The sequence below is a fragment of the Motacilla alba genome, chromosome 13 (assembly GCF_015832195.1).
Source record: "Motacilla alba alba isolate MOTALB_02 chromosome 13, Motacilla_alba_V1.0_pri, whole genome shotgun sequence".
In the NCBI taxonomy this organism is placed as follows: Eukaryota; Metazoa; Chordata; class Aves; order Passeriformes; family Motacillidae; genus Motacilla; species Motacilla alba.
This window is the reverse complement of record NC_052028.1, coordinates 16,587,349-16,614,821: the sequence shown is the minus strand read 5'-3', so window position 1 is coordinate 16,614,821 and position 27,473 is coordinate 16,587,349. Positions and strand designations below refer to the sequence as shown.

The 27,473-nt window shown below is 57.2% G+C and overlaps 1 protein-coding gene across 2 annotated transcripts; it reads left to right on the top strand.

Annotated features, from left to right (window-relative positions):
• Positions 1-1,225: 1,225 nt before the first annotated feature.
• On the top strand, positions 1,226-19,547 carry SH3TC2 (SH3 domain and tetratricopeptide repeats 2). Of its 2 annotated transcripts, XM_038150496.1 has the most exons (20): positions 1,226-1,349; positions 3,301-3,714; positions 5,165-5,310; positions 5,712-5,724; positions 6,863-6,967; positions 7,183-7,310; positions 7,711-7,816; positions 8,104-8,247; positions 8,349-8,550; positions 9,043-9,116; positions 9,853-10,048; positions 11,155-11,291; positions 11,677-11,718; positions 11,986-13,692; positions 14,185-14,365; positions 15,833-15,983; positions 16,435-16,557; positions 17,007-17,157; positions 18,244-18,440; positions 18,679-19,547. In XM_038150496.1, the coding sequence occupies exons 2-20, from the start codon at positions 3,459-3,461 to the stop codon at positions 18,868-18,870; spliced, it is 4,251 nt and encodes a 1,416-aa protein (XP_038006424.1). In that variant the 5' UTR covers positions 1,226-1,349; positions 3,301-3,458; the 3' UTR covers positions 18,871-19,547. The 2 variants fall into 2 exon arrangements, with proteins under 2 accessions (XP_038006424.1, XP_038006425.1); XM_038150497.1 differs by lacking the exons at positions 1,226-1,349; positions 3,301-3,714; positions 5,712-5,724 and adding an exon at positions 3,724-4,398 and having other exon boundaries at positions 5,165-5,323.
• The last annotated feature ends 7,926 nt before the right edge of the window (positions 19,548-27,473 follow it).

Below are 27,473 nucleotides of genomic sequence, written 5' to 3'. Positions count from 1 at the left end.
AAGCCTTGAGATTTCTGTGTGTCCTCAGCCACGCACGAACCCCTCCTTCCCCAGTGCCCCAGCTGCCAAAAAACCTGGGGAAATGCTGTCCCGAGGCCACCCAGCCTTGGGGATGGAGGTACCTGAGGCAGGTCCTCAGGTGAGCAGCCCCAGGGGTCCTGGATTCCTGGGAAAGCTGGAGGGGGCAGGTGCTTATCGCTGCTCTGTGCCCATTTGCACAGGGTGACAGCAGAAGCAGAGCTCTGGAACGAGGAAATGTCCCCGAGGAAATGTCCCCTGTGCTCCTGCCAGCGTCCCAGACCTCCCCCACTGGGATTCCAGCGGGAGGGAAGGAAAGCTCTGCTCCATCTCACACCGAAGTCGGTGCCCCCACCCGTACCAGAGGATCAAACCATGAACCAAGAGTTTCTTTGGCCTCAAACGAAACCTTTCATCTTTTTTTGTTTGCTTTTTCCTCCAGCGGAGCCGGCTCTGGGCTGACTCCCTCTGCTTTCAGGTTCAGCGGGAAATAACAAGCTGGAAAGCCACGAGGCTCCGGTTTTGAACCTGCCAAGGAATGGCCGACTTCAGAAGGAGCAGAAACGTCGGGAAAGCTCGCTGTTAACTGTTTCATCCTTTCCACGTCGGGAAAGCTCGCTGTTAACTCTTCCATCCTTTCCACGTCAGGAAAGCTCGGTGTTTCATTGCTTCCACATCGGGAAAGCTCACTGTTAACTGTTTCATCCTTTCCACATCGGGAAAGCTCGCTGTTAACTGTTTCATCGTTTCCAAGAGGAAAAACCTCCCTGTGAATCCTCTGCCGGGAGGACTTTAGCACAAATACTGCTGGGTCCACAGATCTCTTGTTGTGTGCGCCTGGATTTGCATTTTGCCAGGGAGGAAGGGGGGTCGGGGCTGGGATTCCCGAGGGAATGCCTCTCCCGGGATCCTGCCGCTGCAGGGCCACAAGGACTGCGAGCAGGACACAGGTGAGGCCGGGAGAGGCTGCTGCTGCTGCCAGGGATGGAGAGCCCTGCCTGGCACGGGCACACGGTGCCCAGCAGAGCCTCTCTGGAATTGTTTCCTGCCGAGCCGGGCCAAGGAGGCGCCTGGGAATTGCGGGAGCCGCGTTTCTAGCCCAGCCCTGGGTAACTCATTGACCTCTGCTGGGAAGCGGAGGTTCCCAGGATGATAAGGAGCTCTTGGGAGGAATTCCTTCCCTCGTGCGAGGGAGTGGCAGCGCTGGGCACGCTCGCAAACACGTCCGCAGCCCTGGCAGCTCCATCCCGGCGGCGCAGCGTTCCCGCGGGGCTCGGAGAGGCTGGAATTCAGGCGGGAGCTCTCCGGGAGGGAAGCGGAGCTGGGAGCAGGTCAGTGGAGCCGCCGTGTGTCCCCAGGGACGTCCCCTGCCCTTTGTCCCAGCTGAGCAAAGCCAGCCGGGTGCTGGTGCAGGTGGCTGGAGCGATCCAGTGCCGCTGGAATTCCAGGCTGGAGCGCGGAGTTCGGGGCTTTGGAGCTGCCTGGGTCAGGGCTCGGGGGTGAGCACGGGCAGAGGGACAGGGGGGTTTGGGTCCTTTGGGACCAGGGGCTCAGGGATGAGGATGTAGGGAGGGACAGGAGGGTTTGGGGGTCCTTTGGGACCTGGGGCTCAGGGAGGGACAGGAGGGTTTGGGGGCTTTGGGACCAGGAGCCCAGGGATGAGCACGGAGCAGGGGACAGGAGGGTTTGGGTCATTTGGGAACTGACAGGAGAAATGGGTTTGGGAAAGGGGGTTTGGTGCCAGGGCTGGGTGTCAGCCCTGCAGAGCTGCGGGGTTTGTGGCAGCCCTGTCCCCAAGCCCCGGGTGCCTGCACAGCCACTCTCACACCATTCCGTGCCCAGGGCAGGGGAGCGTGGCTGGCACTGGCATTGCAGAGGGAGCAGAGCCCCTGGAGAGTGGGCACAGGCAGAGAACCCCCTCTGGAACAGGCTGAGATCCCAGGAAATATTCCAAACTTACCCCTGGCTTTTCCAGGGAGGCCAGGCTGCAGCAGCAGCAGCAATGGGGGCTCTCCAGGGCAGATCCAGGATTTGCTGGGAAGCAGAAGGGTAGGAAGTGGAGTAAGAGGTTTTCAGCTTGCTGGCCAAAAGGCAAATTCCAGCTCAGGTCAAAGAGGAGGTGACACCTTTGCTTGTCGGGGATGGGTTTGGTTGCTAAGTTGTCAAGGTAGACTTAAAAACAAAAAGACATTTCACAACCACAAAGGAAGACATTTGTGTTTAAAAAAATAAAACTGCCCCATTTTGTTGATTTAAAAAAACAATAAAATTCCCCTGTGTAGATGAAAATGATGCTAATTGATGAGCAGGAGCTGCTAAAAGCAAGAACCTTCTGAGGAAAGCAAAAAGCTTTGTTTAAAAACACTGCCCTGCTCGGGCTCTGAGCACTGGGACAGCATGGGCCCAAGGCAGCAGCACCTCTCGTGCCTGAATCCATCACAGAACTCCATCGGTGTGCTCTGAGCACAGGCAGGCTGCACTCCCCTCTGACTGCTGCCCCTTCAGAGCAGCCCTGCGTCAGCTGGGGGAGGTTTTTACCTGTGCAGCTTCCCAGGGTTGCTGAGCAGGGACCAGGCTCTGCCTTTGCCCCCGGGGCAGCAGCGCTGGCCGGGCCCAGCACTGCCCTTCCTGCAGCCCCACGGCTCTGGGGGCAAAGCCCTGGGGCTCAGCAGGGGGATGAGGGATGCTCCCTGCTCCAGGCAATCCTGGCATTTGGGGATCTGCGTTAGGAATCCCCACTCCTGGGCAGCCCTCCCTGCAGAGTTTGGTTTGCCTTCCCTGTGGTGTGGAAGCTGCCAGCCCCATGCAGGGGGTTCCATCCTGCCCTTCCCACAGCTGGCTACTCCTCAGGCATTGCTCCAGGGGCACTGCAGCTGTGCCAGGCGTGGGAATCTGGTGAGACATTCCCTCTCTGGCTCATGGAATCAGAGAGATCACCAGGCCCGGGTTAAAAGGGCTTTAAAATTCTGTTGGCGGGCAGGAACACCTTCCACTGCACCAGTGTGCTCAGAGCCTCATCCAGCCTGGCCTAATTATTCCCCACTATAATAATTAATATAATAATCAATCCCTGGATTAATTATTCCCTGCTCTGGAGAAATCCAAGGCACTGCCATGGCCTGGGATGCAGCCTGGGAGAGCCAGCAATGCTCCTGGAGCAGCCCCAGCACACAAATCCCTGCACTGGTGGCTCTGCCTGGTTGCTGCAATGAAAACCCATCCCTAAAACCCCTCCCGACCTGCAAGTTCTCTCCCTGAACCCTTTTGGGTTTTATTTTGCAGGGGCTGTACTGCTGTTGCCCAGAGATGCTCTGCAGACCCCCCCACAGCACAGTGAGCCCTCCCAGCCACCCCAAATCCCGACCCTGACGGCTGGGGAAGCTCTGAGGATGTGAGCGAGGAGGGAATGAGGCTCACCCCCATCCTGGGATCATCCTGGGATGCCCAAGGGATCCTGCAGGGCAGCCAACCCCTTCCTGCTGCCCCTGGATCTGGGTTTGGGCAGCGCTGCCCCCGGGGGTGCAGAACTCACCTGGGTGAGGCTGGCAGAGATGCCCGTGGTGCTGCCAGCTGCCCCCAGGGTGACGCAGGAAAAGCCTGGGGCGGGAAGGAGGAGCAGGATCCCAGCCAGGAGCGGGATCCCAGCCAGCCCCGCATGGAGGATGCTGCGTGGGCCCCAGCGGGACATCCCTGCAGGTGAGGGAGCAGCTCTGCCTCTGCAGCTGGGGCAGAGCAGCTGGGAGCTGGGGCAGGCTGGGCAGAGCAGAGGAGGAATGGCAGGAATGTGCCGTGTGGGATGGGCACTGCCCTCCCAGAGGAGGCACAGTGCAGAAAAGGAGGCTCGGGGGGGACCTTGTGGCTCTGCACAGCTCCTGCCAGGAGGGGACAGCCGGGGGGCTGCTCCCAGGGACAGGAGGAGAGGAAATGGTCCCAAACTGCGCCAGGGAGGGTTTGGGTTGGATATCAGGGAAAACTTCTCCATGGAAAGGCTTGGCACAGCCCGTCCAGGGCACGGTGGAGTCCCCATTTGTAAGACATAGATGTGGCACTTAGGGACACGGGTTAGGGGTGGCCTTGGCACTGTTAGGTGTGCGGCCAGACCTGATGCCCTTAAAGGCCTTTCCCAAGCTAACTGATGCAGTGACTCCCTCCCAAGCCCTCCCCTGAGCCCGTGCCACCACCCCCGCCGTGCCAGTGCCCTCTCAAAGGGCACATTGTGCATTGTGGCCGTGCCCAGCCGCCGTGCCGGGCGGGCAGCGAGCAGCCCTGCCTCTGCCAGCCCTGTGCCAGCCCTGTGCCAGCCCACCGCTGCTGTCACCGCGCACATGGGCTGCTGCCTGGGGACCCCCTGGCACCAGGAGCTGGCGCTGGGATGCACAGGTAAGGTGCCCGTGGGGCTGCCGAGCTCCTTCCATGGGACGGGACCCTTGGGGACGCCCTGGCGCTGAGCACCGGCCCCTCTGGCCACTTGCCTTTCCTCTGGGATGGCTCCCGGTGCTCTCTCCTCTTGGATTGGGGCGTGTAGGGAGCGAGGCGGGACGCTTTGGCCAGGGAGGGGACAGGATGACTCTGGAGCTGGTTTATTCCCGTGCTGTTGGCGTTTCCCCTCCCTGCCCAGGAGCCCTCGAGGCACAGCCCATGGGGAGCTGGCATCCCCAGAGGCACCATTCCCGTTCCAGGGTGTCCCAGTTGGAGGAGGGACGTGGCTCAGGGCCAGCCACTGTGGCCACGTGTGCCCCAGAAGGTGCCCTGAGCACCCAGCCCTGCAGCCCGGAGTGCAGTCCAGAGTGCTGGGACCTGCCTCGGGGCTGGAGCTGTTTGCTGCCCACTGCTACAAAATATTTTGGCACTGAGGAGGCCAGTGAGTCACTGGCACGGCTGGGAACAACTGCCCAGCTGCAGTTTCAATTGGTCCCTTGAAAAAAAAGCTGTCAGTTCCCTTTCTGAGCCTGGCTCACATGAAAATAAACACTGAACCCGTGGGAGCGACCAGAGTGAGCCCTGGCTCCCATGGACAGGCTCTGTCCTGCTGCTGGCAGAGGTGGCACGAGCAGCGTCCCACCTGGCACATCCCAGGGACACCTCTCAGGCTGGGAGAATCTTGCCAGGGGTCCGGACGCCTCTGCTCCCGCTCCGTGTTCCCCAGGTGAGGAGTGTGAGTCCTGCTGGCCCCGCCATCCCGAGCTCCTGCCCCGCGGGGACAGCCTGCACCGCCGGGGACAATGGTGGAGGGACACGAGCACGGCGCCAGGGACCCAGCCACAGGACATGGCATCAGGGATCCATCTCCAGGGAATGGCATCAGGTACCCATCCCCAGGGAATGGCATCAGGGACACATCCCCAGGGAATGGCATCAGGTACCCAGCCACAGGGAATGTCACCAGGGACACATCTCCATCCCCAGGGCATGGCACCAGGGACAAATCCCCATCCCCAGGGCATGGCACCAGGGACACATCCCCAGGGCATGGCACCAGGGACCCGTACCCATCCCCATCCCCAAGGCAAGGCATCAGGGACCATCCCCATCCCCAGGGAATGGCTCCAGTGACCCATTCCCAGGGAATGGCATCAGGTACCTGACCCCATCCCCACCCCCAGGGAATGGCACCAGGGACCCACCCCCATCCCCATCCCCACCCCCAGGGAATGGAATCAGGTACCTGACCCCATCCCCATCCTCGCCCCCAGGGAATGGCATCAGGTACCTGACCCCATCCCCATCCTCGCCCCCAGGGAATGGCACCAGGGACCCACCCCCAGGCCCTGCCAGGCTCTGCTGGGCACAGAGAGGGGAGCAGGGCAGTGAGGAGTGCAGCAATGGCAGGAGCCAGCTCAGATTCAGTTCTGCCTCTGCCTCCGCTCACTTCCCCTTCTCCGTTTCCTCATGTGGAGGGGACAGAGCTGCCACATGAAATGTTAAGACTTTGTTCAATGTAGACCCTTTTCTTCCAAAGCAAAACTTATCCATGGGTAAGGATAAGTTATCCATGGCCTGTCCAGCCTTGGGCTGTTCTTTTCTACTCACCAGCTCTGCATGAGAATTCTATTTCTTTAAATCAGAATTCTATTTCTGCGTGTAAATACCAGTTCATTTGAGTGGCTGGCAGAGCTGGCTCAGTAAAAAGAACTGCAGAGCAGAGTTCTGGTCAAAGAGGTGACTTTAAAAAGCTGCTGCACATTCCAGCTCCACATCTCCAGGTACACGTTTATCTTTCAAATCCAGTCTGATTACTGACGAAAATTGGGGTTTAATCTGGTTATCCCTCCAGATAGGGATAGAGCAGGGCTGGAGCTGTGTGTGCCTCAGCTTTCATTAACATAATTAGCAGCTCAAGTTGCAGGCCCTGAATCCTTTCTGGCAATAGCTGATGATGTGTGCAGCAGGGAGAACGCTGCTTGGAGTTTGGATACCCAGCTGAGCAGGCAGGGGAGGAAATCTCATTTTGATTCTCAAATTTTTGAACAAAGAATTTTGCAAGGCCTTGGCTCTCCTGTGCCGGGGAGTTGAGGCCTCCTCCAAAAAATCTCTGTTGGGGATTCACCCTTTTAACAGATCTGCTCATCTGAGGGTCTGGCCAGGAGAAAGGAGGGAAATCCCCTCACTCCAGAGCCACTCCAGCACTGGGAAAAAAGCCCAGCATCAAGGGAATGATGGAGCCAGACCCCATCAATCCCACGGATCTCTCCAACCTTGAGCATGACTTCAGGGTGGTTCCAGAGTCGCACAGCCCCCAGCCAGCTGTGCAGGCTGTGCTGCCAGGAGCTCTCAGCCGAGGCAGGACATCCAGGAGCTGTGCCCCAGCGTTTCCAGCAGCTCTGCTGTGTCCCCTCCTCTGCAGGCAAGGCTGGGCTGACAGAGCGGAGCAGCCCCGCTCCCGAGGCAGGACACGGCTCCCCGGAGCCCTCGGTGCTGCTGCTGGCTCTCAGGGACAGCTTTCCCCCAGGTAAGGAGCTCCTGGGCCATCTCACACATTTCCTGGCTCCCCGCAGCGCCTCGGGTCTCACCTTGCTGCCTGAAGGACCAGGACGGGCTGGGCTCGTGTTGTGTGAGCATCACCGCCAGGCTGGAGGCTCTGGTGGCCCTGGCAGGGTGGCAGGGGTGGCTCTGGGTGCCACAGAGCTCCTCCTCCCCTTCCATCCTCCTCTTTTCCCCTCCAAGAGCTCTGGCTCTCCTTCTCCGTGGAGAGCCGCTCCTGCCGGCGCCGCAATGCCCAGCTCCAGGAGGCTGCCAGGAAGAAGCTGTGGGCTCTGGAGAGCGATGACAGAAGTGTCTGTGCCCTCTTCAAGGTACAAACCCCGTGCCGGCATGCTGGCATGCTCCTGGGATGGTGGGAAGTGTGCTGGGGTGCCAAACCCAGCTGAGGAGCTCCTCCAAGGCCTCTGCAGGGGACTCTGGAGGGGACTGGGATGATGGGGAAGAGGAACTGATGGCAAGTGGGAGGCAAAGCTGAGCCTTGTGTTGTTTCGGGGGGTCTGAGCCTAAATAGCCAGGAGTTCACAGGGCTGGGATCACCAAACCCGTGTCCCTGCTGGAGGGGACAGCTCTGGACAGGCACAGAGTTCTCAGGCTGGGTTTTATACAAACAAATCCCAGCTACAGAGAGCACGCCTGGACTGAACTCTCCCTCCCTGCTGGATTTCAAGCTCCAGGAGTGTCCCCTGATGCTGCTTTGTGTCCCCTGAGCAGGAGATGTCAGCCAGGCTGGTCTGCACGCAGGCACACGAGGATCGCTTCCTCCTCACCTTCAAAACCCTGGAGGAGGTCTGGAAGTTTTCCACCTATCTGACTTTAGGTAATGTTTCCAAGGTCCAAACAGACAGTGTGAGGAGGGTTTTTGGAGAAGGCATTGCCTGACACTACAGAACTGCAATGTTCAGGGTGGGCAGTGAGAAATGAACTGGAAAACTTTGCAATCTGTTGTTTATAAAATGTTTGCATCGGGGAGAATCAGGAGGGTTCCTTTCGGGAAAACTTGGAGACAAAATTAGAAGCTTTTGCCTGACAATTGGAAATCCTCAGGACCCTTCCTGCTGCCCAGAGAAGGAGGTGCTGATCCTGATGCCCCCCTTGGCTTCTCAGGGTACGTGGGGACCTGCCTGGAGCAGCTGCTCTTTGCCCAGGAGTTCTGGCTAGACTGTGCCCTGGTGGAGGACACAGAGCTCAGGGTCACCGTGGATGAGGAGCACCTGGCCACCATCTACATGGATCTGCTCCTCCAGGAAGGTGTGATGGGAATGCACGTGGGGGAATTCCTGAAAATCCTCCAGCAGGGCTGGGCTGGAGCCCCTGATGCACTGATCCCACCTCTGACCCTCTCTCTGCAGGGAACTTCTTCTGCAGGGCAGTGCCGGGTGTCTGCAAGTTGGAGCAGGAGGAGGAGGAGGGTCTGCAGCTCTGCAGGAATGAGCTGATCCATGTGAAGAGTCCTGGACAGGACTCCAAATGGGAAGGGATGTCGCTGCTGACGGGACAGCGAGGCGTGGTGCCCGTGACTGCTCTGGAGCCAATACCTCACCCCTTTTACCAGTAAGTGGTGAATGAAAGGGCTCAGAGCAGGATTCTTTCCTGATCCTGGTGCATGACTGGCACCAAGGCTGGCTGGGAAACTCCTCTTGCCCCCGGCAAAGGGCAGGGGCCTCACAATTCCGTGAGGATTTTCCAGGAGGATCCACGTCAGGCATAAAGACTGGAAGCAACGCAGGTGCACTCGATGGGACACAGCAAGGACATGCTCCTGCCTCAGATGTGGTTTTTGTAAGATACTGATTGAGGTCATACAGGAGCTTATCTCTGATTAACAGATGAAGAAGTGGCAGAAAATATTCAGGCAATGCCAGCCAAAGTGAGGCATCACTCTGGTCCCCTGGCTGAGCCTTGTACTTGGAGAAACCTTTCCTAAAATTTCCTAAAATTTCCTAAAATTTCTCCTGCTCTTTCCCTGTGGTGGGACACTATCCCAGGCTGCCCTGAGGTCAGCAGTGCTCCCGAGGACCACTGAGGGTCCCTTTTGCCTTGCAGGTGGTTCCTGAGGAGTTATGCTGTGAGCTTTGGCCTCTCCCAGGAGATCGGCGGGACGAGCTCTCGGGCCATTGGTGAGTGGCACCTGTGCAAGGCACTGTCCCAGGCTGGGCACAAAACCTGGGTTTGGCCACAAATGGCCACAAATCCATCTGTTCTTCTGGGACTGACCCCACCACAGGGGCTCTGAGGGAATGCTGCTCCTCTGAACCCTCTGGAATGCAGATGAGAACTGGCAAAGCACATTCTGAGGAACACAGAGAGCAGAGAGCTGCCGGCGACACCCTCCTGCCACTGACTCTTCCCTGTCCTACTTCAGTTTTATGTTTCTTTTCATTCTTTCAGAGTGAGGTTTCAAATAATGGGGTTCCCACCTTGTGCTCACATGAACCCTGTGCCCACCATCCAGCCCTTAGCCCCAGTCCAGCCCAGTTCAGAGCAAGCTGGCCACAGGAGGTCCCTGCAGGTGTCACTTGGTCATGTAGGGATGGACATTTGCACTGTCCAGGATTTCACCCCTGGCAGAGCTGAGATGGGGCAGTGTCTGTGAAAATCCGTATTTCCAGTCACCTCCCGGGCTGCAGCTCACAGAGGTGTGGAGTTTATCCATCCCTCTTTTATTTTGTATCATAACCCACTTCCCAGGGAGAAATGGCAGAGAGCTGGACCCGAGATCACAATAAATCTTAGGGGAGAGAGGGGCAGCCCTCTCCAGCTGGAATCCTGGCCTCTCCCTGCCCAGGTCTTTTCCAGCGAGGAGGCTTTAGCAGGGATCCCACTGAAATTCCCTTTTTTGCCTTGGTTTCCCAGTCAGAGGCAGGTGCATCGCCACCAAGGACCACAGAGGAGCAGCGTGGGATGAGCTGAGCTTCTCCAAAGGAGACCCCATAGAAATCATTGGCTTCTTCATCCCGGGGCTGCCCTGGTTTGTGGGCAAATCCCTCAGCACCAGGAGCATCGGCTTCGTTCCCACCCGACACGTAAATCCCGAGGCCTGCGAACCTCTGTGAGTTTATTTAAATTCAGTTCTGGAGAAAAGGGAGGGGAGGCTCCAAATCCCACCTCAAGGCTATGTGAGAGCCTGGGGCAGGTGATTCCCCTTGCAGGACCTTCATAGGGGGTGGGTTTGAGGTGTGAGCAGAAGCTTTGGCCAGGCTCTGCTGCAGCCCAGACAAAGAAATTGTATTTTACCTACCTCAGGGGGTTCTTGGAGAGGAACAGATCCAGCCCTGGGCTAATCTGGCTTCCTGCAAGGTGGCTTCCCAGTTTGTCCTAGAAATGTCTTCAGTCTGTAGCTCTGAGGGGCTGGGAGCCTGGCAAGGCTGGGGAGAGCATTCCCTGCCCAGGAAACAAAATCCTGCTCTCCTTCCTCCTGCCCCGGGTGTGGAGGCAGAACGGCCACAGGCACAGAGCAGAATTCCACACCCTCCCAAGGACACAGCGAGGGCTGTCAGGGAGGGAGGGTGGTAAATCCCACCCTGACCCAGCAGCCGGCTCTGTTGGTGGCTTCCATTCGATGCCCATCCCAAAAGGCTTCTCCAAGAGTGTGGGTAGGAGGACAAGGTTTTAACCAAGGTCTGCCAGGCTTTCCCCTCTCAGAGGGGAAAAAACTCACCTCAAGGTGAGTTGTAGCACTTTTCTCTGAACTCCAGAAGGGACAGAGCAGATCAGGTGGTGTCCTGTGGCTTCTGGATTCCAAACCAGACCAACAGGTCCTTTCCTCTGGTGCCTTTCTGTTCCTTCATGGAGAACCTGGATGGGGAAGGTGTCCAGAATCCTGTGCTCATCCGCAGCACAACTTCTGTGGTTAGGAGGAAGAGAAGGCATGGGGAAACTTCCCTTCCCATCCCATCCCATCCCATCCCATCCCATCCCATCCCATCCCATCCCATCCCATCCCATCCCATCCCATCCCATCCCATCCATCCCATCCATCCCATCCCATCCCATCCCAATCCCTTCCCTTCCCATCCCATCCCATCCCATCCCATCCCATCCCATCCCATCCCATCCCATCCCATCCCATCCCATCCCACCCCACCCCACCTCACAGGCCAGCTGCAGTGTCAGGGGCTGGGGACACGCTGACTCTTCTCTCCTGCCCCGCCCCAGGGGAAAGGGCTTTGTGTTTCTGAGCGAAGAGGAGAAGTCCCCAGTGCTGCACATCCCCTGCAATGGTGACGAGCAGCACTTTGCCACCCTCCTGGGGGACCTGGCGCACACTGACATCACCTCTGTGTACAGGCTGGGTGAGTGTCCCCTCCCCTTTTGTCCCAGGCCCTGCATCCCCAGGGAGAGCCCCAAGATTATGGGGGTGCAGTGGAGGCAACTTCTGGGGTGGAGGCAGCACAAACCCGTGCTCAGCCTGGTGATGGAGGCTGGAGGTGTCCCCAGGAGGTGACCCTGCCATGCTGGAGCCTGTAGGGACCTTCTGTGCTGCCAGGGCAGCTCCTGAGCTGGGATTCCCCCTGGCAGACGCTGATCCCCACTGAGCCTGGCCTGCAGGACCAGGGTCAGGGCTTCTGGGGGCTCTCTGCTTCTCTCTTTGGGTGGTTTTGGGACTTCAGCTGGTTTCTGCACACTGAGACTGACCAAGGATCTGGGGTTTTGTTTTCTGTTTGTCTCTTTGTACAGCTGGGTTTGAACCCACGGCCGTGTTCCCACAAGTGCCACCAGGTGAGTGTGAGGAGGGGATGGAGGGGGAGGCTTTGGTGATGGCTTCTGAGGGTGAATTCGGACAGGAGCAAACATCAGAGAATGGTTTGGGTTGGGAGAAACCTTAAAGGTCATCCAGCCCCACCCTCTGCCATTGTCAGGGACACTTTCCACTATCCCAGGTTTCTCCAAGCCCTGTCCAACCTGCCCTTGGACACTTCCAGGGGTGGGGCAGCGCCAGGGAAGAATTTCTTCCTGATCCCACTGTGGTTTCCCTGTCCCTTCCAGAGGCTGCTGTCCATGGCAGTAAGGAAATCCAGGTGCTCCAGTCTTGGGAGGAAATCAATGACTGGGCTACCAGCAGCACCTCAGAGCTGTCCAGCCCCGGCAGTGAAACAGCCCCTGCCACACTGGAAGATGTTCTCCTGGAGAAGCTGGACGACTTGGATTATCCCAAATTCTTCATCGACCTCGACACTGGCCACATTGAGGACGCTGATGTCTTTGACCCCATATTGACCTTCCTCAACCAAGACAGTTTCGTGCCCAGTTTTCAAAGCTTTTATGATCTCAGCTTTTCCTTTCTCCACTCCACTTTTTACGGTTTCTCTGATGAGGATGAACTGGTCCTGTACCTCGAGACTTCCCGGAACTGGGCCAAGAGGACTCGTTCAGTTTGGGCTCACGTCAGGCTCTGTTTCCTCTTGGGTAAGCTCTGTATCAAAAAGGTCAAGTTCTCCCAGGCCCGGGTGTACTTTGAGGAAGCCATGAGTGTCCTGGACAGGGGCTTTGGGGACCTGCCCCTGCTGGCAGCGCTGCACGGGAGCCTCGCCTCCATCTACCTGAAGCAGAACATGAAGCACAAGTTCTCCTCCCTGCTGGGGAAGACGGTGACCCTGCTGGTGTGCCTGCCTGGCCGCTCCTTCAGCTCGGAGAACGAGCTGGAGCTCCTCACCTACATCCTGAGGGAATCCATTGCCGTGGGCAACGCTCCACTGGAGGCCCGTATCTGCTTCCTCATCGTCAAGCTCTTCCTGCAGCTGGGCAGAACCGAGGAGGTGCTGCCCTTCTTGGAGCATCTCCAGTGCCTCAGCACCACCTGGCTCAGCCCAGGCACCCGTGCCGGGCCCCTGGATGCCGCCGCCACCTTGGGCTACCTCTACGACAAGAAGTGCCTGCCGAACCTCGCGCTGGCCTCCGTCAGGTCCTTTGTTCCCAGCGGCACCAAGGGGACGCCGACCCCCATCTGGCGAGCTGGCTTCATCCTCCAAAACGCTTCCAAACTGCTGGGGAAACAGCAGCTGGACAGGAGCAGCATCCCAGCAGTGGCCTGTCCGTACCTCAGGCAAGCGCTGCAGTTCTGCTGCGAGAGCAGGGCCGTGCCCATGCAGAGGACGCTGTGCGCCATCCTGGCCAGGACCCACCTCCAGCACGGGCTGCTGGACGGGGCTGTCCCTTACGCAGCCAGGGCTGCAGCCCTGGCCAGACTGCTGGGGGAGGAGGAAGCTTTTGAGTCCTCGCTGTGCTTGGGGTGGCTGTACGTCCTGCAGCGGCGGCCGGGCCCAGCCGGGCGCGTCCTGCGGCAGCTGCGGCGCTGGCTGCGCGGCGCGGCCCGCCAGGCCCCGCGCGGGGCCGTGCACAACCTGCTGGCCATGGCCCTCGGCGCCCAGGGCCGCGTCCAGGAGGCCGCAGAGAACTTCCTGAGGGCCCTGCACAAGGCCAAGGAGGCGGGCAGCAGGAGGAACCAGGCCGTGTCCCTGGCGAACCTGGGCCAGCTGAGCCTGTCGTGCGGGGCGGCCCAGCTGGCCGAGCTCTACCTGCTGTGGTCGGTGCGGCTCTACGCCGAGCTCCAGGGCCACCGAGAGCTGGACACGGAGCTGGCACAGGTGCTGCTGTGGCTGGCACAGGCCATGGTGGACAGGCAGAGGGTGGAAGATGCCAAAGTGTGCTATGAACTGGCGCTGGGGTTTGCCCTGAAGTGGCAGAACCTGAGGGGTGAGTATAGAGGGCAGCCGGGCAGTGTTTGACCCTGCCAGGTCCCCTGAGCTGTCCCCTGAGCTGTCCTTCTCTGTGGCATTGCCGGGCATGCAGGACTCAGGAAGAGACGAGGACCTTGATTCCATATTTCAGAAAGTTGGTTTATTATATTATGCTATATATGATATCAAAAATGTTAAACTAAAACTATGCTAGAGGAACAGAGAGAAAGGAATCCTCAGAATGCAAGACAGGAATAGAATAGAATGAATTACAAAGTTTTGTGACTAACCAGAGAGTCTGAACCTGCTGCATCCCTAATTGATTATTAAGTAAAAACACTTAACATGAACTAATCAACAAGGCACCTGTTGCATTCCACAGCAACAGATAATCATTATTTACACTGTGTTCCTGAGGCCTCTCAGCTTCTCAGGAGAAGAAAATCCTAGCAAAAGGATTTTCATAAAATATGTCTGTGACACTTCTCCCTTTCCCATTGCCACACAGGTCAGCTGTGTGCCACGGAGCGTCTGTGCCATTTCTACAGCAGAGAGTGCCCCGACCTGCAGGCCTGCATCACCTACCACGAGCACCGGGCATCCCTGGCACGGCAGCTGCAGGACCGGGAGCTGGAGGCCAGTGCCAGGCAGGCCCTCAGCCAGCTCTACCAGGCTTTGGGCACACCTGAGTGAGTGCCTGGGCTGTGGGATGCTGCCAGAGTGCGGTGGCTCTTCTGGCGTGTCCCTCGAGCAGGGTGGGAAGGGGTGTGGTGGTGGCTCCGTCTGCCCCACAGCTCAGGTTCTGAGATTTATGAGCTGCCACTGTGCTCTGAGAGGGAGCAGCTCAACGCCAACCAGAGCTGGGCAAATGTTGTCCCAAACACAGCTGGAGCGTGGCCAAACGCAGTTTTCCAGGACACATCCAGGCTTCAGCAGAGTGACAGGGAATTCATTGCTTCCTTTGGAAGCTTATCCCAATGATTAATCACCTCTCCCCAGCAAGAACAGGCTCCTTATCTGCTCTTTGAGTAAGCCTGGCTTCAGCCTCCAGCTGCCAAGGCTGCCCTTCCTACATCTGCTGTGATATTGTCCCCAGGGAGGGACTAAAGACCCACAGGAGGTGCTTAAAACCCGGTATCAGCTCACCTTTAATCCCTGCCTAACACTGCCTGGGACTGGAGAGGAGAGGAGAGGAGAGGAGAGGAGAGGAGAGGAGAGGAGAGGAGAGGAGAGGAGAGGAGAGGAGAGGAGAGGAGAGGAGAGGAGAGGAGAGGAGAGGAGAGGAGAGGAGAGGAGAGGAGAGGAGAGGAGGCTGGGACAGGCCCCAGACCTTGAAGGCAATCAGATCAAAGAGTGGAGAGCCAGTTGCCAGTCCCAGAAGGACAAATGGGCAGGGCTGTCCCCAGCTGGGATGTTCACCTCCCCAGCCAGGTCACGGTGAGTGCAGGGGGAAGGTATTTAGGGAGCAGATGCCTGTCATGTGAATGTGATCCTATTTAGGACCACAAAGCACCCCGTTCCCTGGGCTCCCAGGACAGCTGGGGCCTGCTTGCCAACAGGAGAGACACCAAGCAAACAAACTGCCCTGGACACTGCTGGCTCTCCCTTCCCCACAGCTGAGCCCATGTCCAGCCCTCTGGCTCATCCCACTGCCTGGCCCTGTGTCCTCCAGTGAGCAGGGGCTGGAAAAGGGGCTTGGACACGTATCCAGAGATCTCACAAGGGACAAACACTGGGCCAAGGTGTGGGTTTGGGTGCCAGATGCTGTCTAGGACATGGAGGTACAAGCATTCCCTGTCTGTGCTCCCATGTGGAGCTGGGAGTGACTTTGGGACTCGGTTTAGGGAGGCAAATTGGGTTTGGAGGTGACCTGGATGAAGCCCTCTTAACCACCCAGGGGTGAGGAGCAGCCTGAGTGGGACCACGGGTGTCCTGAATTGTGCTAAGGTGGCCAAATGCCCATTAAACCTGAGCATTAAAGCATGGAGACATCCACGACCCTAGCAGGACACCTTGCTCAGAGCTGACCACGTCCTTTTGTCCCCAGCCTTTGGTAACTCCAGGAGGAGGGGGCAGGGGGCCCGTGCCATGGCGAGGTGGCCTGGGGACAGCTCTGTGACACCTCTGAGGTGGCTTTTTGCCTGTTGCCATCGCAGGGCTTTGAGACAATCCCTGGACTGCACCAAGCAGAGCCTGAGGATCTTCATCGACCTCGAGGAGGCTGTGAAGGCAGCAGAGGCCTGGCTGCAGGCAGGAAAACTCTACTATCTGCTGCAGGAGGATGAGCTGGTGGAAATGTACTTCCAGGTAGGGGGAGCTGTGCCATGCCTTCCCATCACAGCCTTTTGGGGCTGGCAAACCTGGCAGGGAAAGTTCTGAGCGCTGTAAACCTGCTGCTGGAAGGAGGAGCTCTTGCCTTACCCTCAGGCACTGAATTTCCTCTCTTTCTTTCCATCCACTGAGTTTAGAGGATTTTGGGGTGAAAAGAAGTGAGTTCATTGAGTCAGAAAGTGATGTGGGAGTGCCAAAAGAAGCTGGAGGTGCCAAGTGAGCAGTTCCCATTGAAATATCCATAAATAAGGGATAAGTGCCAGGGAAGTCCTTGGAGCTGAAGACTTCTGGCGCCTCTCCATCTCCAGCATTATTTTATCAGCTGAGCCGCAAAGTGGAAGAGCAGCTCCTAGAATCTGGGGTATGTTTATTCACACCAATGTCTCTGCTTTTCCAAATGTCGCTCCAGCCCCTTTTTTCCTTCCAGGCAGCCATCCAGACTGCTCTGAAAGGGGACAACTTCTCCTTGGCCATGGACCTTTATGAGAAAGCAGGTGACACCTTCTTCAATGGCAGCAGGAACAGGGCCCGGGCAGTGGAGTTTTACAGGGTATGGAGCCCTCTGAGCACTTCTGTCCCTCTGTCCCCACAGGGTGGTGGCTGGGGGAGCTTTGCCCCAAGGATGGGGAGGGATGGGATGATGCTGAGGGTGCCAGAGTTGGAGGCTTGAAGCAAAAAAGGTTTGCAAAACACCCCAGGGATCATTTGGGATTGGGAATGGGCTCCTTCCATTACAAATCTTGGAGGTGTCAAGTGTGAGCTGGTCACTCCTGGGTACACCCAGACAGAATTCCAGGCAGCCAAGGAAGGGCAGGGATGTGAGGCTCAGGCTTTCCCAGTTTTAAATCCCAGAGAGCCACTCTCTGGGATTTAAAACTCATTTAGAAGGGACTAAAACTCAAACCTGCAGTGCCCATCCCCAGCCTTGGTCCCTGTCCTGCTGCTCAGGCAGGGCTGATCCTCCAGGAACATCCTGAGCTCACCATTCTCTCTCCTTAGGGAGGAGCTGTGCCCTTGGCCAGGAAACTCAAGGCCACCCAGACAGAGCTGAGGCTGTTCAACAAACTGGCAGAGCTGCAGATCAGCCTGCAGGGCTACGAGAAGGCTCTGGAGTTTGCCACGCTGGCAGCCAGGCTCAGCCTCAGGGTCGGTGAGTGATTTACACCCTAAAGTTACTGGCAGTTACTGGGAGTTACTAGGCAGTGGGTGATTTTTTTGGGGGAGCCACTGAATCTTGTGGATGAGAACAAGATCCATGTGAAAAGGGGATCTCCTGCTTTCCTAACACTGCTGGACCCACTCTTACCCAAAGTCATGACAGCTTTTTGAGGCCATTTCCCCCTTTTTCAGCTGTGTGACAGCAGAGGGTTTTTGTAACCCTAGAGCACAGGAAGTCTGGTGAAAGCACAGGACTCAGCAGTTCCTCTCTGCCCTGGTTCTGCTAAAAACCTCACCCCTTCCCATTACAGAAATAGTTTGGATGGGCAAAATGCCAGCTTAAATGTCCGGGATGGGACCAGTCTTGTACCAGCCCTTCCAGCACCCAAAAAAATCCCCTGGCTCAATGATACTCCTGTATCTTTCTGTCAGTCTGTCCAGCTGTGGCATCAACCACCCTGCCCTTGGCTCTTTTTTCTCTCAGGGGTCTCCATGCCTCCAGGCTGCTGAGAAAATGCATCCAGAGAGGCTCAGTAGAGCTGGGGATGGATTGAGCTGGATCAGCAACTTTACCAGGAGATCCTTGGCAGGAGCTGGTTGATCCCACCCCTCTCTTTCCCAGGGGATCAGCTGCAGGAGCTGGTTGATCCCACCTCTCTGTGTCCCAGGAGATCCATGGCAGGAGCTGGTTGATCCCACCCCTCTCTTTCCCAGGGGATCAGCTGCAGGAGCTGGTTGATTCCACCTCTCTCTTTCCCAGGGGATCCATGGCAGGAGCTGGTTGATCCCACTCCTCTCTTTCCCAGAGGATCCATGGCAGGAGCTGGTTGATCCCACCTCTCTCTTTCCCAGAGGATCAGCTGCAGGATCTGGTTGATCCCACCTCTCTTTCCCAGGGGATCAGCTGCAGGAGCTGGTTGATCCCACCTCTCTCTTTCCCAGAGGATCCATGGCAGGAGCTGGTTGATCCCACCTCTCTTTCCCAGAGGATCAGCTGCAGGCGATGGTTGATCCCACCTCTCTCTTTCCCAGAGGATCCATGGCAGGAGCTGGTTGATCCCACCTCTCTCTTTCCCAGGGGATCAGCTGCAGGAGCTGGTGGCCTTCCACCGCCTGGCCACAGCCTATGACTTGCTGCACATGCACGAGATGGCCGAGGATTGCTACCTGAAGACCCTGGCCATGCGTCCCCCCATGCTGCAGAGCTCGGCAGAGGCCCTGTACTACTGCAAGGCCTACTGGCACCTGGGCAACCTGGCCCTGCACAAGCTGAAGGTAAGAGAGGAGCCCTCCCGTGGTGCTGGGGCTGGGATGGAGAGCTGAGGGTGGGCTCACGTCTGCTTTTGAAGGGAGAAGGGAATTGGGAAAGAAGTGCTGGCACCTAGCACCATTCCAGTGAAATCAGGTGGCCCTGGGTGCTGCCTGGACCCCCCAGGCTCTGCTCCAGTTCCCTCCTGCCCCGTGAGCTCCAGCGCAGCCCCTTCCTAACTCCTGTCCCGTGTTTTCTGCTCAGGATGAACAGGACGCAGCCTCCTACTTCCTGCTGGCCCTGGCCGCAGCCGCCGAGCTGGGAGACCGGGAGCTGCAAGCCCTGCTCCGTGCCAAGCTGGGTGCCATCCCCGGAGCCCCAGGGGGACCTGAGGGCACGCCAGGCTGTGCCACGGACCAGCCCCGGTGGCTGAGCGAGGGTGGCCACGCGGTGTGACCCGTGTGCCACCCTGGGGACACCAGTGGAGCCGTCCAGCAGCGCCGTGCGAGGTCCGCGTGCCCTCCAGGAGACTGCTGCACCACGTCCTGAGGGGCTGGAAGGGTTTGGGCTCCTCCTCCCAAGCACTTGGGACCGTGCCCTGGTTTCTCAGGAGCAGGGCTGTGCCCAGAGCGGAGGTGGCACAGCCAGGGCAGGGTGAGGCCCCAGCAGTGGTGCTGGAGCTGGGGGTGCAGCAGGGCTGAGCTCCTGGGGGGGTTCAGGAGTGCCCTGCTCACTGGGGAGTGCTGCCATGTGCCTGTCCCCACAGCTTCCCCACACCCTGGAGCAGCTCAGCCCGACCCAAACGTGTTTGGAATAGCAACTCCTTTATTTACACCTGGTTTTTATCCTCATCTGCTCCACGAGGTGTGTGGTGACATCTCTGCCAAGCCTGCAGAAAGCACCACCAAAGCTTTTGGCAGTGAGGGACAGAATCAGGGAAGTGAGGAGGAATAAAGGGGCTGGTCCAGCCTCATCTGGGGGCAGAAAAAAACTGCTCAGAGGGAGGCAGAGCCCACCCTGAGCCCAGCCCTGCCACCCAAGCTCCGGCTCTGGAGCAGGAGCCCAGGAAAGGAGCACAGGGGGGCTGCTGGAGTCCCCATCCCTGGAGGTGTCCAAACGCAGATGTGGCACCTGGGGACACGGGTTAGTGCTGGGGAATGGCCTTGCAGGGATTCCCAAGCCGAGCAGCTCTCCGGGGCACAGGCAGGATGCGCGGCTCTGCTGCTCCGCCCGGCTCGCCAGCAGAGAGCAATAAATGCTCATTTTTGCAGCGGCCTCCCTGCGAAGCCTGAGCCCCTCTCTCGCTCCAGGCTGGAGCACAGGGAAGCAGGAGAGTTTTTCCCAGCCGATCTCTTTGCTTTGGCAACCAGTGGCCATCTGGGCTTGCCAGCCAGACCCCGCCGGCGGTTCCTCCAGCTCCCTGCCCGTGCTGCCCTGCCTGGGATTGTTAAATGCAGAATGTTTATTTCCTCCCTCCCTGCCCTGTACAAACGCCGAGTTCAGCTTCCTCTCGCAGTCCCTCCGAGGCGTTTGTCAGCGGGGCAATGATTATTTACTGCTTGTTTACCGAGCATTCCCGAGCTGCTGCCGGGCAGCCTCACACCCAGCCCGGAGCAGGGGAATCTCCATCCTGGCTGAAATCCAGGCAGCTCAGGGCTCCCCAAACCCTCCCTGCCCACCCCACCTGATGGGCTGCCTGGTGTCAGTGCAGCTGCTTGGTGCTCACCATGCCAGGGCAGGATGTTTTCTGCAGTTTTTCAGTCAGTTCTCCTTTTTATTTTGGTCTAGATGGTCTGTGAGGACCATTCCAACCCCTCAGCATCCTCTGGATCTTTTCACACGCGGGGGGAAAAGCAGGGTGTCACACCTTTGTGCTGGGGGAAGATGGACAGCTGGAAATCAGGGTGTGGAGAGGAGCTGGGATGGCTCTGGAAGCCCTGAGGGCTTTGTTTAAACACTCAAGCTCAGTGTCTGAGCTGGCCTGACTCGGCCGAGCTCCAGGAGTCAGAGATGTTCAGATCCAGGGACTCTGGAGCTGCTTTGGAACCAAACGTGTCCTCCTTAAATCACAGCAAAACAAACCTGTGGTGCCTGCAGGGGGAAAAAGTCCTTCTCCTTGGGAGCATCCTGTAAAATACCATTTTCCCTGCCCCTCACCTGCCTGCCTGCTCCCACGTGCTGTGATGCAGGGGGATGAGAGCTCAGGGGGGCCAGGGCGAATTAAAATTCACAAAGCAGTGAAATTTCAAGCTGTTGTTCATGTGCACCAAGTGCTGGGTCGGTGCCCAAGGGAAGGTGAGGATATTCCATCCTTCCAGACGGAGGGATGGAAGAGAGATTTGGGGACTTGGTGCCAGAGGAGGTCACTCACCAGGTGGTGGCTCAGCTCCTGGAGCTCCTCTCCTCCACCCTGCCCAGGATGGGGAAGTTGTCCCTCGTCCCTGGAGCATTCTATGGGAAGGAGGGATCCACCTCAGGGCTGCGGAGCCTGGCAGGGCTGTGCTGCTGCTCCGGGAGAAGGCTCTGGGAAGAGAAGGAATGTGGGAACACAGGAATTATCCTGCAGAAGGCATCGACCGCCAGCGTCCTGCTCCGACACCGCAGAAATAGGGGAAAGGGAAGGGATGGATCAAATCTCCTCCGACACCTGGCTCGTGACTCCTGCCCCAGCCACATGTGACTGCCTGTTCCATGCCCAGGCCAGGAGTTTTCCTTCCTCCCTGCAGCCAGACGGGCTGGAAATAGGCCTGGAGGGAGCCACGTGCAGCAGCACGTGCTGCTCAGAGCAGCACCTTCCTTCCCAGCGCTTCCAGAGGCTGCTGCCAGCTGCAGGAACATCCCTGCTTTGGATTTGGTGCTCCAGTCCTTCCCCAGTTTGGCCTTCCGGGCACCAGCACGCCCGGTCCTGGCGCTGTGTGTTTGTTTGATGCCTCAGGGGGGCCGTTTAAGGCCTGGAATAACGAGGGGCTGGATTTCTGTCCCATATGTTCATTCTTGGACAGTGGAAATGCCATGGCAGGAATAATTCTTGCATCATCTGAGCTCTGGTGTGAGCCTCCCGTGGAATGGGGAGAAAGGAAATGCTGATAAGTGGAAATGTAGCTAGGAACAGAGGGCTGGATTTATTTGGATTTTCATGGAAATGACTCGTTTCTGCAGAAATACAGCACCCAACAACAACAGTTCTTATCAGCAGGCATTTTTTCATCATTCCTTCGTGGCACACTGGTGCAAACTGGGCTGGATGAGAGACCTGGTGTGGAGGAGCAGCGAGGCTGAGGCAGAGATAAACCTGGAGCCCAGCTTATCTCAGAGGTGGCTGCTCCTCTCTGGGCAGCATCTCCTGCTGTTGCCTGGATCAGTAATGAGGAGTTGGTAAACACCAGCTGTTCTGCTAAGCAGAGCTGGGGGGAGTGTGTAAACTGGGTAATTTAGATTAAAAATCATTTATTTGCACAGCAACCTGCTTGTTCAGTGATAATTTGGCTCATGAATATGTATGGAGGAGGAGGAGCAGGGGCTGAGGCTGAGCCAGGAGTCACCAACTGTGGCTGCAGGGGCTTCAATAAACTCTCCATCTGTGCATGGGGTGGGGTGGAAACACCTGGAGCAGGCCTGGGATTCCTGCAGTGCTGCTGGGCCTGTCCTGAGAGCTCACCTGAGAGCTCCTGGGAGAGGGGAGAAGGGGCAGAGGAGCAGAAGTGACTCTGGTGGGGAATAGAGAGGCCAGATGTAAAAACAATTCCCAGCAGCGATTTGAAACTCCTCGTGCCGAGATGGCACCAGGCAGGGGGCACTCCTGGAGCTGTCACCGCTGCTGGCAGTCACCTCAGTGTCCCTGGCACTCCCCAGATGGGATGGGCATTTCCAGGGAGAGCATCCCTGTGGGCATGGAGAGGGCAGGAGAGCGAGCTGGTGAAGATGGGGCACCTTCTCTAACCCCCTTAACCCCTTCTTTAACCTTCTAAAACTCCTCCCAAGCATCCAGCTGGTGAAGCCCCACGTGCCAGCGCCAGGGACATGTGGATGTGGCTCTGCTGGGTGCCAGGGGACAGGTGACAGCTCCCTGCTCCTGCCTTGTCCTGGGTTAGGAGGTGTCAGGGTGAACTGGGGGTCCCAGGGAAGCTGCTCGGAGCTCCTGTGGGCTGTGCCAAGAGTGGCAGCTCCTCACAGAGGAAAACAGGCAGGAAAAAAGGCAGGAAAACTGTGAAGAAACAAGCAGGAAAACTAGGAGGAAAGAGGCAGGAAAAAGGCAGGGAAACTGGGAGGAAACAAGCAGGAAAACTGGGAGGAAAGAGGCAGGAAAACTGTGAGGAAACAGGCAGGAAACAGGCAGGAAAACTGTGAGGAAACAGGCAGGAAAAAGGCAGGAAAACTGGAAGGAAAGAGGCAGGAAAAAGGCAGGGAAACTGGGAGGAAACAGGCAGGAAAACTGAGGAAACAGGCAGGAAACAAGCAGGAAAACTGAGGAAACAGGCAGGAAACAGGCAGGAAAACTGGGAGGAAACAGGCAGGAAAACTGGGAGGAAGTAGCCAGGAAAACTGTCAGGAAAGAGGCAGGAAAGCTGGGAGGAAAGAGGCAGGAAAACTGTCAAGAAACTGGCAGGAAAACTGGGAGGAAAACTGGCAGGAGAGTCTCTTCTCCCCACAGCACTGGGGACAAGTGTAGGATGCAGCACAAGTGCCAGCAATTTCTGTCACACTGCAGGAGAGGGCAGGGAAATTAAAAAGTCTCCGCATTTGGCCGTGGAGACTCTTGGAATGCAGTCCAGGAATCAGGATGAATCCACAGAAATGAGCTCCTGAGCAGCAGATGGGTTTTGAGGAAGGAAGAATAAATCCTTACATAACCGAACTCCCTCTGTGCTCTGGTTATGGGCTGCCTGTTTTCTTTTGCTGTTTTGTTTGGGTTTTTGGTTTTTTTCTTTCTTTCTTTTGCACCTGCTCTGACCGTGGCACTGGGGCCACACAAGAGCATAAACCCAAATTGGTTATAAATACTACATCTGCAGGATTTATGGGCTGGTTGTGGGGTTCAGCCCTCCCTGGGACACCCTCAGCTCCTTGCAGCTGATTGTTTCATGGCAGCACGGTTTTTTCTCCCCCTGTCTGAGATTTAAGCCAGGCTTGATCCCAAAGTATTCCTACACTATGAATCAGGTTTAAAAATCCCTTTCTCCAGTGCTTTGGGAGGGACTTCATTAATTCATACATGACTCCAGAGCATCAGGAGTCTCCCCCAGATTTCCCTGACCCATCAGCTGGGGTTTGCCATTTTTATCTCATGGTGGAGCAGAAGGATGAGCAGTGTGCTCTGTGGTGGCTGTGCTGGGGCAGAGCACTGAGGGGCAGGGATTGGCACCCAAGGGAAGCCAAACCTGGCACTTCCAGAGCCATCTCTGTCTTCTGTGCCTGTACAACACCTGTTTTGGGAGTTATTTTACCCCAGAAGATTTGGGGGGGGGGGGGGGTGTCTCTGTCCTGCCTTCTCCCAATCCTTTCTTCCTGCATCACCCCAACTCCTCCTCAGAGATCCTCTGCTGGCCTTGACAGATTTTCTTCTGAAATCTTCTTGCTGCTGTTTTGACAAACTCCCAGCCACGAGCCACTTTGTTCTCAAATCCTTCCCAAACTGGCCTAAAAACTGACGCAAGCTACTTTCGTGGTGTATCCCTCTTCTCCCTCTGGATTCACCTCCAGCTGCAAATCCCTTGATCCTCTTGTGTTTCTGCCTGGAAAGATACAACAGCCTGAGGGCCACTGAGGGAAGTCTCTGTTGGGCACTCTGCAAATCCTGCAGCACCTCTGGTGATTTATTTTGTGGCAGGAAGGTTCTTGCCTGTGGAGTTCAGCAGGTGATGCCACAGAGCTGAAAATTCCAATTTCGCCCCGCTCACACTTTTTTTTTTGGGTGGCCGAGGTGCTGCCATCACCCTCTGCCCAAACCCTGCGAGTGCAGGAGGGCAGGGCACGGGTGTGAGAGAAACCCGGCGCTAATTAACAGCAGCTCGTTAACATTTGCTGCTCTCCGGGCTGAAGGTGGGTACCTCGAGCATCCTCCGGGCAGCATCGCCGGGCTCCCGGCATTCCCGGCCCATCCCTGCCAAACCGCAGCTGCCGTTCCTGTGGATTTAGGGAAACGAGCCCTTTCCTTTTCCTTGCCCTCAAACAAGGCTTGGCTGAGAGCAAAAATAAACACGAGCCGCGGTGGGGACAAAGGGGGGTCCCCGGGCCGGCTGCTGCCGTGCGAGCGCCTGTCCTCCCCTCCCCAGAATGTCCTGGAAATCCTCTGCACCCCTGCAGGGTGGGATTTCTCCCAACATCTGGATTGCTGCCGTGGTTTGGGTTCACGTCCCGAAAGCTGGCGTGAGGAGCAGCGCTGAGGGAGAGGGGAGCAGCAGGAAAGGGGGGCTCTCACAATTAATTACAAATACTACGTATACAGGTTATGAAAAGTTTTATAGATGTATAGATGTATAGATGTATAGATGTATAGATTTATAGATTTATAGATTTATAGATTTAAAGTTATACCCCCTCGCGTGGTTCTCAAGGGACAGCTGGGGTTGGGACATCTGGGAGGGCTGGCTCGTCACTGGTGACACTGAACTCCAGTCAGGATTTGAGGAAGAGCTCTCCACCACTGGACAGCAAAGAAGGGGTTGACAGACACAACTTTGGCAGGGGTTAAAGGGTTAAAAAGGGAAAACCTCCGTTGTGAGGGGGCTGAGCACACAGCGGGGGAAAATCTTTTGCTCCCAGCGCCGGAACCTTTTCTCTTTATCCCGTGTTCTGTTGTATTTTTGATGAGGTTTAATAAACCTTCCTAAACTATGACAAGTGAGTAGCTATTTCTCACACTGGGCATCCCAGGAGCAGAGCCCGGCTGCGGGGAGGGGCAGCTCAGCTCCCTGGAGCCCATTCCCTCCTGCCAGCATCTCCAAATCAGCCTGCCTGAGCAAAACGCAGCCCAGGTGGGCAGGGGTTACCATGGCAAGGAGCTGCTCCCTGTAGAAATCACCCCCAGCAGCCAGAGCTGCTGCACAGCCAGGCACACACACACCAGCTGAACCTGTTCATTCAGTTTAATTACACAGTAATCACATGTTTATAGAAAAACCTACAGGTTTTTTAAAAAATTCTGATATTCAGTGACTGCCCAGGAGACGGGGATTGATTTCTTGCTCATTAGACTATTATTATTATTATTATTATTATTACTATTGTTGTTGTTGTTGTTGTTGTTGCTGTTGTTGCTGCTGCTGTTTTTGTTGTTGTTGTTATGATGATGCATCGCTGGATTGAGTTTCACATACAAAAAGTGATGAAACCCAAAGGGATGAACATGAGATGCCTGTAACTCAATTTCTGTGGAAGAGCTTGATTAGCTCCAAGCCTGGAACATTCCAGGAGAGCTTCAGCCGCATCCCACCCTAAAAAGGGGATTAAAAAAGGCCGTGTGTCACTGCCCTGAGGAGGGACACCCAGAGCAGCAGCATCTTCTCCCGCCCCTCCTTCCAGCTGTGGCCGCTTGGCAATGCAGGAGAACCCAGGGGGGTAAAGAATTTTGAGTTTGGGGATTTTCTGAGCGATTCTCACTTTCCAGGCGCTCCCATCCCAGCGTTTGTTACCGCACCCCCTCCGAAATGAAATGCTCTCAGGGAAATACCACACTCGGTGGCCGCGTCCCTCCCTGCCGTGTCCCAGCCTCATCGCGTCCCATTAGTTAATTAGAGCGCAGAGGAAGGAGGCGGAGCAGCCCCGGAGAAGGTGTGAAATTGCTCTGCGAGCTCAGGCAGCAGCTCCAGAGGTGCTGCCCCGTGTGACAGCCACGCCTGGGGCAGCTTGTCCCCGTCACCGGGGATGAGCAGGGACCAGAGGCGGCTGCTGGTGACATTCCGGGACAGCTCCGCTGGGAAAAGCCACTCAGTGCGAGGGGAAAACGAGGCGGTGTCAATGAAACCAAAATAACAAACAGAGAGTGTCTCAGGGGAGGGAGAAAAAAGAGAAAATTCACATTTTTACTTCCAGCAGGCGGAATGGAACATCCCCATTGCCAATGGAACATCCCCAGCCCCCCGTGCCAACCCCGCCTGCCCAGGGCAGCATTCCCGGTGATTCCCGGCTTTTCCAGCCCTGGGGATGCTGCAATTCCTGGGTGCTGGGTGCCCAGGGCATCATTCCCGGTGATTCCCGGCTTTTCCAGCCTGGGGATGCTGCCCGAGGAGCTGGGATTCCTGTTGGGTGCCCAGGGCAGCATTCCCGGGTAATTCCCGGCTTTTCTAGCCTGGAGAGGATGCCCGAGGTGCTGGGATTCCTGGGTGCTGGGTGCTGGGTGCCCAGGGCAGCATTCCCGGGTGGTCCCCAGCTTTTCCAGCCCTGGGGATGCTGCAATTCCTGGGTGCTGGGTGCCCAGGGCATCATTCCCGGTGATTCCCGGCTTTTCCAGCCTGGGGAGGATGCCCGAGGTGCTGGGATTCCTGGGTGCTGGGTGCCCAGGGCAGCATTCCCGGTGATTCCCGGCTTTTCCAGCCTGGGGAGGATGCCCGAGGTGCTGGGATTCCTGGGTGCTGGGTGCCCAGGGCAGCATTCCCGGTGATTCCCGGCTTTTCCAGCCTGGGGATGCTGCGATTCCTGAGGGCTGGGTGCCCAGGGCAGCATTCCCGGGTAATTCCCAGCTTTTCCAGCCTGGGGAGGATGCCCGAGGAGCTGGGATTCCTGCTGGGTGCCCAGGGCAGCATTCCCGGGTAACTCCCGGCTTTTCCAGCCTGGGGATGCTGTGATTCCTGCGGGCTGGGTGCCCAGGGCATCATTCCCGGTGATTCCCAGCTTTTCCAGCCTGGGGATGCTGCCCGAGGTGCTGAGTGCTGGCTGCTCTGCCCCCTTTTTGCCCAGGGCTCGAATTCTTCCCTTCATTTATTTGCCCAATCCCAGCACTTCCCAGTCTCTGCAGGCAAGCGGCACCAGAGAGCAAAGCCCCAGCCCTTGGCCCCACCAGCACTGGAGGAGGACAAGAGGAAATCTGAATTTCCTCTGCCCAAAGCAGCTGGAAAAGTGGA

Excerpts from the sequence above, each read along its gene's own strand:
- SH3TC2 (XM_038150496.1), top strand. The coding sequence starts at position 3,459 with ATGCCCAAGGGATCCTGCAGGGCAGCCAACCCCTTCCTGCTGCCCCTG. Across the intron at positions 7,817-8,103 it reads TTCCACCTATCTGACTTTAG|GGTACGTGGGGACCTGCCTG; the intron begins GTAATGTTTCCA and ends TTGGCTTCTCAG. Across the intron at positions 17,158-18,243 it reads CAGGCTCAGCCTCAGGGTCG|GGGATCAGCTGCAGGAGCTG; the intron begins GTGAGTGATTTA and ends TCTCTTTCCCAG.